Here is a 10,561-nt window from a genome sequence, read left to right as displayed (position 1 = left end):
TAGAGTAAAAGGTCTACTAGCTAGAGGGTAAGTTAGATAACCTATAGTAATATAAGAGGAAAAAGGTCCCCCTATTGCCTAATAGTACCTTTGCTACTATATATGATATCTGGTGGGCGTAAACCCTGGATATTGGCGATATGGATAGTCTGGATGAATCTAGCGCATCTAAATTACCTAGTGAGGCCGGAAGTTGTATATGGGTGGGCAGCAGAGGTGGTGAAATAAGTGGTAATAGTGGTGGTGATGGTGGTGGTGATGATGGGCCGGATGTGGGGGGTAGCCGGAAGTAGGGTAGTTGAGTTATTCAGTACGGTTTGAAAATCCTTCAGCCATTTCTGGCATCCAAAACAAATGGTGTCGACCTGGATCTATGTGCCGCTTCGCCCGCACCGTACGTCATAGAGGACTCGATGATACAGTTATTCTAAAGATACGTTCGTCTTGCAGTAAAACGCCCGCTCGAAAGATACGAGGCACGTCCTCGCGGCAAGGCAGAGCGATCAATGGTTCTCAAGTCGATTCTCCCTCAAAGTTTTGAAAACGTCCAGGAAGCCGTCAGATGGTTGGATCTTATCCACAATGCAATATTTTTCTGTCTTTTTTACTTCAGCTTCAAGGGAAAACCCCTACGGGGAAGGTAGCGATCCAGTCTCGGATAACAGATGGCGAAGAGAGCAGCTGCTCTTCCTAGGAATCCTCGACGGTTGGGCCGCTGCGCTTTTGCCCTTGCTAAGGAGAGAAAATCACCCAAGATGCGGCGCCCCGAAAAAGACTATACTCATAACATCACTAAAGATACAGTGGAACAATACGTACATATTTGTCTACACCTCACATTATCACGACTACCAAGGGCTTCGAGAAATGGAGCCAAGATTCAGAGACATCGTGGATCTGGCAACAACTATAGTAGATTCACCAGATCAAGCATACCGAGTCACGCCGTTAAGCATATCCGGTGTTGTTCTTTCTCTTTTCGGTATGTAGCTGTTTCTTGGCGCCCGCTGCCCAGCACTTATCGGGCGGTTGATCTGACCATCGAGATACAGTGGTAGCCAATAAGTGCCGCGATGCTTGAATACGGGCGTCAGCTGAAGAGGTATTGAAAAGGATAAATCATCGGGCCGATGGGCTTTGGGACAGCCGTGCAGCTTTGGCTCTTGTCCGACGGGCAAGGGAAACAGAGGATACGTGTGCTTCGCAGCTTACCGACCCTGAGGAGGTATGGAACCTGGTCCGTAATCGATACATTATCTTCAATGATCGGCAAAACCAAGCCACCGTGGGATCTCAACGGCAAATTGGTTTATCGAGAGGAGGTAGTTCATCGGTGACTTGGCCAATCCTCACTCCTCTCAATCGACTGTCTTCTAGTTTGCCACGTCTGACACCTATCGAACAAGTGGGTTTAGGCGTGAACAAGTGCTTACTTCCCAACAAAACCGTTATGGTATGTCTTCGTAGCTGGGTCCAGGGCTGTCATCAAGTGGCCAGATACTCTCTTCCCCACTATGCCACATATTGAGATCTGACAGCCAGGCCAAGAAGTATCCATTGAAGAGCTCTACGAAGGGTCAAGACAATACCTATAATTAATCAACTTGTAGAGTGACTGCTTTCACGGCGTTAGCCTCACAGAGCGCAGCAAACCCGTTGATGATTAAGATGGCGACCCTCTGTTAACCCGATGCTAGGTAATAATCACTAACCAGAATAGAACTATTGTATATCATCATAGAGATCTAACATAGGAGCACTTGAATACTCCCCGTTGACGTATCTAAGCCTTCTACTAGCACTACACAATGAATCAATCACCTTTTTACCTTCCTCGCCTCTTTTTTGTCACTCACGATAACCTTACTAGTCTTAATGTAATGGCATTCGACTGTCCCCAATTTCGTATGCCATAGGCCATTGCCGTCAATACAAATGTAGCTGAAAATCATTTAAAGCTTAAAGACTCGAGCCTTGTGGATGAACGTGAGATAATTTCAACCCATGTGTTGAGAGACACCCGAGCTTTTGATTTCCTGTTTGGTTTCCAAGTCAAGTTTCTCATATTTTCCCAAATGTGTATACCGAAATCATCAAGAGAAGGAAGAAGTTGGCAAGTCTGACCGAAAGAACCCTCTTAGTCCTCCACGGTTCATACTAGTGATCCTAAATGCAACATTTGTCAGACATCATGGAATCTGAGTCAGTGGCACAACTATAGGCCATAATATTACTCTAAACCGCTATACTTGGCAAGTCGTGGATCAGAGCAACGAAAATTCGTCAATCTCCGTTAAGTTCCAGTTGTGGCATCTACCGTATATTCGACGGAAAGACACCATTAGCTATCTCCATAAAGTAGAACTATACATAACTTAGCATGATGCCCATAACTAGTTTCATCGCTCTTTACTATACGTCCTTTCTCGTCATCGAGCCACTGCCATCTCTATTTACACCCCAATCCCCTCTGTCTGAACCTTTTGTCAAGACCACGAGGACATAAGAAGAGCCAATACGCCCGTTTATCCATGCTATGTTTCGTTGAATTTTCTTTGACCTTTAATCATTATCCAATATCATTCAGACAAATTTACAGCAGGTTACTGGCCTTGACTGTATGCGCCGAAGTAGTTTACACGCAGGGGCAGAATAAATACAACGTGTGCGAGATGACCCCAGGAAACAATATCTTGTGGCTACTCCCGGTGGTTTATGAAGCTCCCTTCTGTCAAATAGTTTCACAACAAACAGGTAAATGTACTTTGCCCCTTTCATCACTCTCCTTGCCTTCGTGTTCTCCGAGAATGGCAGATCAACAATAGTAATTCATGTTAGGTTCTACGCACAGCTTTGTTCGAATGTTCAACCCGTACGGTTCTTATGAGCATGTGAAACATCACAAGCTGCAGACGGCGAGTAATGATGTTCATATTTGCTCAGATCCGAGCGAACATACTTCTACCTTGATAGGATGTACACTTAGTACGTGTAGCTCAAATGGGCCTGCAATCAGGTATATCCCTCGAGCCATATCATGTCTGAATACGGGCTTTAAGATTACACAGGGCCAAATTCCTGAAGTCCCGAGAAAATAGGGAGTGAAAATTCCGATCGACACTGGTCAAAATTCTATGATAAGAACGTTCGTTGACGAATAGCTCCTGCTACAGCAAGACGTATCGTGGTGTTGTTAAACAGTGCATGTTGCCTTAAACCGGCCATTCTAACGCTTCAAAGTACTACCCAAATTGACTACCTTCAATTACAACTCATATACTCTTCCTCGTCGTTCACTCCACATTTGTAGGCCTCGCCGTCGGGCGATCGTATTATGCAAAATCTTCCAGAAGATAATCTTGACAGAGGAAGCTGTCTTGGCTTATAGCCCATGACCAGCGTAGCTAGCTCGGGAGGGCTACTGAGACATCGCCGCATGCTTGGATAGACAATCACAGGGCATTCTTCCTTGGAAGCATTGATCATCTGCCAGCGTCGAGTCAGCGTATTCGCACCTTCAATAATGACTGCGCTTTGCTTGCGCAACGAATTACCCACAGGATATCTGGCATACGCAACACAATAACACAATGGAGTTTATAGCTCATCTGCTGTTTCGAAGGCTGCCCTCTTCTGACAGTGTACATCCCGATTGAGCAATAATACGACACAGGCTGGCGTGTCCATTAATGGCTGGGGGCTTCTCTTCGTTGCCCACATTCCGTGAGACCTTGCTGGATTTGCCACAGAAAACACCAGTTTCGCCTTCAGGATGGGTCTGCTAATCTTGGAGCGTCCCCTGATTTTCCTATTCTCCTCCACTGGCCGAGGACATTGGGCATCAACGCCCTTCAACCCTCCAGTTTTCCATAGCCTCGGCACGAGTGACGACGCCGAAGCGAAGGGAAAGATCATCGGGAACAATCCGCCGCGATCGACATCAAGCAAGCTGAAGGCCAAGGGGTTCCTAGGCACTCGGGTGATGAAAAGAGATGGCCGCTTTTCCCACCACCACTACTACATAGCAACCGGCCGTCTTTTTGTCACTTGGGCTAGGTCACAGGTACACTTACTTGCACAATTGATCATTACCCGTCGGCGACGTCTCCGCTTCGAATGGGTCAGCGACCCGAGGGAATGGCAGCGTGGGTCAGTTCCACGAGCTGACGGAAAACGGTGGAGGCGTCGTCGGGAGGGCAGCTGGGGGGGTTCTCACTGTCGTACTAATCAGGGAACAGCTTGTATCAACATCCCAGATTACCGTATTCAGCAGACCACAAAGATATTCGACGCTCGCTTGGACAAATCTGTGTGCTCCTCTCCTTCTGTACAGCTGCCCCCTGCAAAGCCGTTAGGTAACTATACAATGAATCCTCAGGCGGTGCCGCAAATGTCCCGTGCGGGCAAACGGGAGTGGGCGGTGGTACGGGCAATCATCCTGTCGGGGAAACCCAACGCGTCGGCACGGAAGACCAGTAAGTAAGAAGAAGCTATGCTTGCTTTTCTCAGTTGGCGGAAATTGGGGGGATACCACTTTGCCGTCTCACACGCACCGAAGCACCGTCACATGACGCCAACCACTTGCGTCCAATGAATGCCATCACGAAAGGATTTCGCCCGAGCGAGCGGGGGTAACGCGCGCACATCAGCTTCCATGTCCCTGAGGCCGGCGGGTCTCGAGATGGTTCTTGACGCACATTGCACCGCGATCGACCGTGTCACCCTTCATTGCAGTTGCGTCGTGCGCCCCCCCCTTCCCCCTTCGCAGAGAATGAAGTGGAATGCAATGTTGTGGCCAGCCATTTTACGTTACGCGACAGACAGCGACAAGGTCAGGATGGAGCCTTATTGTGTCATTAAATGAAAGCCGCCAGGGAAAGATGCCCGTATCGGAAGTATCGTCCGCAACCCATCTCACGAATCAGATTCCGGATCCATGCCATTGGGAACGCCGCAACAGCCGTCTGGGACTCAAGGTGATTGGTGGAGTTTCTCCGTGGCCTAACATTAATCGTGCTGGTGCCGGCCATGAGTGCCACAGTGACCCGAGCTGTTGGGTTTTCGTGATGCCCCAGGTCAGATTGGCAGAAGGCGGAACTCTCACCCGGTCCCGGTTCCATGAGAAGCATGAATCATGAATCATTATACCCTCGTTTTCTCCATCACTCTGATGCTATCGAGAAAAACTCCGCCTGCCCCAAAGAGGCGGGACGGCCGGTCATGATCCACGGCGTTGCTCCATGCGTATGGCAGGGCTGGCAGGCAAAGGTTGCAATCACGACCTTTTGTCAAACGGGCGCTTGATGAGATCGAATGGTGCATAATTGGATAGTTAAGTACCCACACGGGCTTCACCGCCGGCAAGAGACGAGTTATTGACAGGAGGAGGGCGCCGTTCATAGTGGGTGAGGTCACTTCGCTTGTGCGCGCAGACGTGTGAAATTGTGTCCCAAGCCAGCCGTCAGAGATTAGATTGATAGCTCGTAATATCTTATGCTATCCCTTATGAAGCCAGCGATATGTTTCAGGCAGAGATCTCTGCTTTTACATTCGATCCCAGGACAGACCCGACGAGGAGGGCAGGGGAGCAGGGAATCATTTGAAAACAAGTGCTGCTGCCGACTGAGTCTCTCGACCCCCCGTCCCCTGCGCTAGAAGCCAGCTAGAAAACCACGATTTGGGATGACAATTCTTCAGCGCAAGGGTTCGCCTGACTCGCCGAAACTCCATATCACGACCTGCGGCCCTGTAAGAGAATCTCATAACCTTTAGCGAGACATCTAAAAGAGGCAAGAGCAGTAGTCAGGTCAGGTCAGATACCCCCCACAATGGTCGCCTTACATGTACTCTCAGCGAGACTAGAGTTCCCTGAACACACAGCTTGACCGGTGTGGAGCCAGCAGGACGCTTTTCATCGATATCTCTTTAAGGCCAAGAGGATTTGCAAGACGCCCGCTTGGCGAGACCCTAGAAAACTCTAAACTGCCCAGGGCCATGGGGGACGATAGCTTTGGAGATCTGACGTATTACATTGGCCGACTCAGGCCAAGGAAAAGCAGATGTTTGATGTCGTTACATAGAATACGGCATGGGCCTGGTTAGAGCGCTATGACAGACATCGAGGCTGCTTGGTTGTGGTGCCTCGGTCCGGAGATGTCGTTACGATGCCAGAGAGTCATATCGTCGATGATATAGTAGGAGTCAGGCTGTTCTGCACGCAAGAGCAGACTCGCCAACAAAGTACACTTGCTGGCCATGGCAAAGCACTTAGGTCGCACTGAGACCTACTACCACGTCTCACGTGAATCACTGCCCGCCGATCACGATGGATGAAGGCGCATGCACCAGCCAATGGCCTTCAACAGCCCCGTCGATCCCGTATCGAGATGCACCGTTGCAGCAAAGAGAGAGAAGAGAGTATTGTCGACCAAAGACGGCCGGGAGATGACGGGAGCGTCCGACCTACAACGAAACAAAACACATCGGACGAGACGCGATCGCAGGGGAAAACAGAGCACCGGCCGTCGGGCTTCTCCGGGACAAGCAAGTGGAATCGTCAGGGCCGTGAAAGGGGGGGGGGGGGGAGGGTTGTTGATCGGTACGAATTCCCCTTACAGCGTCTTGACAGGCATCGCACGGGTCATTTGCGTCTATGTATGGGATGGAACATGGGACTGTGGCAGACAGTCGGTCGGATCTAACCCTTCACTAAAACTGGGGAGTCTATGAATACCGACCGCAAGCTTGCTGAGTCAATCACGGGGAAGAGTCAACGAGAGTCCAAAACACAAGAGATGCCTCTCTTTGCGGGGAGGACGAAGCGCATGTGAGCCTCCTTTCGCTTGGGCCTAGGACATGCATGGGCGAGTCAACTCCCGCCAAGGTCGTCGATGAGACAGACCCGTCGTGAGCCCAATGATCAAGTACCATCCTTGCCAAAGACGAGGAGATGTACGTGTACGGCCATTCATCCATGCGCGATGCTACCGGTATGGGGCCGGACGGCAAGCCGCGCGGGGTGGCTGACGGAAAGGGCTGCATCGCTGAGAAGCGGCGATGGAACCATCCTATACTAATTTGGTGTCCTACTATAGTATACACGGCTTTCGTCCGTTGTCGTCTCCTGACACAGACGACACTTCCACGCGGCGATGGGATCAATATTCGTGTGGGACTAAGGCCAGTTGGCAGAGAGCACCAGCTGAACAGAGCGAAGACTAACGAAAGGCAAAGTGGATTTGGAACGATCCCCGAGAACGAAAGACAATGGTGACCGGCGACGCCTAGCGCCTTCGTATGGTTCCCACAGCGAGCGGAGATGGCAAAACTTGGTGTTAAAAAAACGGCAACGGTTGGTAGACGTGAAAGGAGATGAGGAGTAATAAACAAGGTTGCCTTTAGCATGGCTCGTCAACGGCGCGCAGGTCCCTGAAAGATGTTGTTGCCAGGTGCAGAACAAGCGGTATGGTAACCTAGGCAATGTCTCGAACATCATCTACGCAGAGGTGATGATGGGGGAGGAGGTTGGCACTGTCTCCACGGCTCTGGGAGTATCCAGTTCAATACGATGATGTACACGTTGAGACACCAATGCAGAGACTAGCGCCGGCACCTTCAGAGCGAATTGACAAGGGGGGGAGAAATATCAAGCGGCACGTGGTGGTATTGGAATGGACTCTCGCCCTGACTGAGTTGACCAGTAACGGACTGCCTGGTGATCTGCGCAGGGCCATGTGCCTTGTATCTATCTCTGCCTCTCGAGACTTATCAAGCTGCCAACGGCGCAATATCGGATTACCGGGGGTCCTGTGAGACGCTAGATGCAGACGCGCGAGGCGAGTCTCCCTTCTGGTATGCGCCATTGGCATACGATGATGCGGAACCGAGCATGGGTGAAATACGGATGGACACGCCTCGATTCCTCCGCCAGGAAGGTTGTAAATATCGGGGATTTATTATTAACCTTAGGCACAGTAGCGGGCGGTTTGTTGGGCCCGGAACATACTTCTCTGGGATATCAGAAGCGACATGGTCATAGCCCTCCCCCCCGGGCCGTTATGGGAGCATGCGTGCTACTCTCCAGGGCGTCCTCGAGAGGGACCGCCTTGGATTGGCACCTTGGTACTACTACTCTCCAGGTGATTCCTGGCAAAAAAGGTCACGATGCTTGTTTGAGGTGACTCTCCGAGTTTCGTTAACCACGGAAGATGCCGTCGGCATCGCCATCGGCATCGCCATCGGTACCTTTACCGTAGTAAGGGGGGGGGGGGCGCCGTGAACGTCCGGCAAAGGGTATCATGATATCTCTCCAGACTTGCTCAAGGGCAGCTAGTAATACGCCCGTTTGGTTATTGAAAGACCGCATGGCCGCCTCCAATGCCGTTCGGTCCGGGCCTGTCCCACCGGCACACCCTGCGGCTGGCTGGCATTAGCCTACACTTGCCCGTCATGCGCGAAGTGGACTGAAGACCCTTGCCTGTAACTTTCCTTTTTCTTCATCATCATCTACTGTACATCATACATCATGTCTCCTCGACGCGAACGCGGGAAGTCGACAATGCACGGTACCGCCAGCTCGCTCTACCCACGCACGCATGCACGATGAGCAGGGCTAGGTATGCACAACCATCCCTTGACCTTCGGCTCTTGCCCATCCCTGCTGGGGTCTGGTGTCCTTCATCCAGGCCCCGGTCAGTACGTACAGGTAGAGTGCATGGGAACAGTCCCATACCGGTAGATGGCTCAGGTGCAAGTCCTTGTCCCTTCGCTAGCAATTTCTCCCCTGGTCCTTTTATGTATAGATATAATAGTATAATTGTTTGTTTTATCTTTTCTCTTATTATTTTTTATTCCTTAGTCTTGAACCCCTCTTCCGGAGCCAGCTCCTACCCTCCCTCCCTCCCTGGATTGTCTCGTTACTTAGTTTTACTAGTGAGGCGAGAACTCGAAAATCACCGCTCAAGCCCCTTGGAGGGGGGGTAGCAGTCGTCCCGGCGGTTTTTGCGCCTTAGTGGCATGCACGATCTCTGCCTCCACGACCCCCCCTGCGGGAAGCTCGAAAGTCATGTGTTCTCAGGGCCCCGTTGCCTGGTCGTGATTGGCGAGGAAGTAAAAGCAAGAAGTGAGGGACAGGGCACATAGATGCAACAGTCTTGGACAGAACAGAACAGAACAGCGGCATTGCGGCTGGGAAACGTATCCACGTCCAGCTCTCTTCCCCCCCTACCAAGTCCCCCCCAGCCGGGTTAGCTTCGCATTTAAGGGAAAACTCTCTTTCGTTTGCACAAGCTCTTTCTGGCCTGGTCTGGTCTACATGGTAGGACTGCTACCAAGGCCGGCCAGGGATCATCGTCGCAGAGGGCGAAGCGTTGCTATACTACTAATTCGGTTTGCGTGGCTCCCTCCCCTCAATCTTGCGACCTGGTCAAATGGAGCCCGTGAGAGACAAGCGGCTCGAGGGGACCAGCCGGTGCCTGTCTCGCAATGTTTGCGCCCCTCGGCTCAGAAAGGATGGGTCCCTGGCGCGGTGCTACCTAGTGTCAAGAGCCAACATGGGGGGGGAAGCTGCCCTACGGCAAGCCACGCACTATCGGAATGATGTGCGACGGTGCTACGTCTGGAGTGAACGGCATCCTCCAATGCTGAGGTCGTCTGTTTGGCTCGTCTGCTCTCGCCCCTATATAGCCCGGCGCGGCGAACGGACCACTGCGAAGGAGCAAGAAGCAGCGAGTCCTCCCCCCCATTGGCCATCAAATCCAACCCCTTATTGTTCGCCTGCCTGCCTGCCTGCCTGCACCGAACGTCAGTCGACCTGGACGTGACGCCAGGTATGGGTTGGCGACGTGGAGGCATGATGGCAAAGCAAACGACGACAGAGCAGATCAAACCCGGTCATCCTGAGTGCATGTACAATGTGGTTTAGGTCGTCTACCAGAAAACGGGGCGCGGCAGAAGGCGAGCAAGGGTTGCGTCACCGGCTGGCTTGTATTCTGTACTATGTACTCCGTACTTACTGCTCGACAGGAGGGTGGGTGTACTAGTAGTAGACTAAGGAGGGAAAATGGTACCGCCAGAGACAACGAAAGGAGGGTTCTCACAACCCCTGCCGTGCCATGCCATGTCATGTCATGCCATGCCATGCCATGCGATGATGCTTTGGGCTCTGGGCATGGGCTGGCCAGTCCACGCCGTACTTCGTACCTAGACTACTGCCATCTACATACCTACACTACGTGATCGGCCAGCAGAGCCTGTGCTGTGCAGCGGCACTGTGTGAGAGGGGGGAGTTACTTGGCCCAAGAGGATCTGCTGAAGCTGAAAGGAGAGGAGAGGAGAGAAGGGGAGGGGGGGGGGGCAGAGGAAAAGATTGTCCACGCTACCTGGTCAGAGTTGAGTTGGAGCACACTCCCCAAAGACGGCACGCAAACTTTCGCACACCCCCTCCGCTCGGACCCGAAGTCTGAGGGACAGACACACTCGGACGATGAGCAAGAGCCTGAACACTAGTAGTACGCGTGCCTCTCTCTCTATCTCTGTCGGTCTGGTCTGTCTGTGTGTCTGC

At 51.8% G+C, this 10,561-nt stretch overlaps 3 protein-coding genes across 3 annotated transcripts; 2 read left to right on the top strand and 1 right to left on the bottom strand.

Moving 5' to 3' along the window:
- The first annotated feature begins 316 nt into the window (after positions 1–316).
- LY79DRAFT_557910 (uncharacterized protein) lies at positions 317–1,392 on the top strand. The gene is given in 3 exon segments (XM_060558136.1): positions 317–597; positions 614–982; positions 1,053–1,392. The coding sequence occupies 3 exon segments, from the start codon at positions 507–509 to the stop codon at positions 1,079–1,081; spliced, it is 489 nt and encodes a 162-aa protein (XP_060412831.1). The 5' UTR covers positions 317–506; the 3' UTR covers positions 1,082–1,392.
- Positions 1,393–8,816: 7,424 nt separating this feature from the next.
- LY79DRAFT_557906 (uncharacterized protein) lies at positions 8,817–9,634 on the top strand. The gene has a single exon (XM_060558135.1). The coding sequence runs from the start codon at positions 9,314–9,316 to the stop codon at positions 9,596–9,598; it is 285 nt and encodes a 94-aa protein (XP_060412830.1). The 5' UTR covers positions 8,817–9,313; the 3' UTR covers positions 9,599–9,634.
- Positions 9,635–9,640: 6 nt separating this feature from the next.
- On the bottom strand, positions 9,641–10,256 carry LY79DRAFT_557905 (uncharacterized protein). Its single transcript, XM_060558134.1, has one exon. The coding sequence runs from the start codon at positions 10,137–10,139 to the stop codon at positions 9,882–9,884; it is 258 nt and encodes an 85-aa protein (XP_060412829.1). The 5' UTR covers positions 10,140–10,256; the 3' UTR covers positions 9,641–9,881.
- Positions 10,257–10,561: the final 305 nt, after the last annotated feature.

The sequence above is a fragment of the Colletotrichum navitas genome (genome assembly GCF_030913465.1).
Source record: "Colletotrichum navitas strain CBS 125086 chromosome Unknown LY79scaffold_41, whole genome shotgun sequence".
Taxonomy (NCBI): domain Eukaryota; kingdom Fungi; phylum Ascomycota; class Sordariomycetes; order Glomerellales; family Glomerellaceae; genus Colletotrichum; species Colletotrichum navitas.
The sequence above is the reverse complement of the archived record's forward strand: the minus strand, read 5'-3'. Positions and strand labels throughout refer to the sequence as shown.

What these genes read in the sequence shown, in the direction of transcription:
- LY79DRAFT_557910 (XM_060558136.1), top strand. Translation starts at nt 507, where the DNA reads ATGGTTCTCAAGTCGATTCTCCCTCAAAGTTTTGAAAACGTCCAGGAA. An exon ending in TGTTGTTCTTTCTCTTTTCG is followed by an intron (nt 983 to 1,052) that starts GTATGTAGCTGT and finishes ATCGAGATACAG; the next exon opens with TGGTAGCCAATAAGTGCCGC.
- LY79DRAFT_557905 (XM_060558134.1), bottom strand. Translation starts at nt 10,139, where the DNA reads ATGGCATGGCATGACATGACATGGCATGGCACGGCAGGGGTTGTGAGA.
- LY79DRAFT_557906 (XM_060558135.1), top strand. Translation starts at nt 9,314, where the DNA reads ATGGTAGGACTGCTACCAAGGCCGGCCAGGGATCATCGTCGCAGAGGG.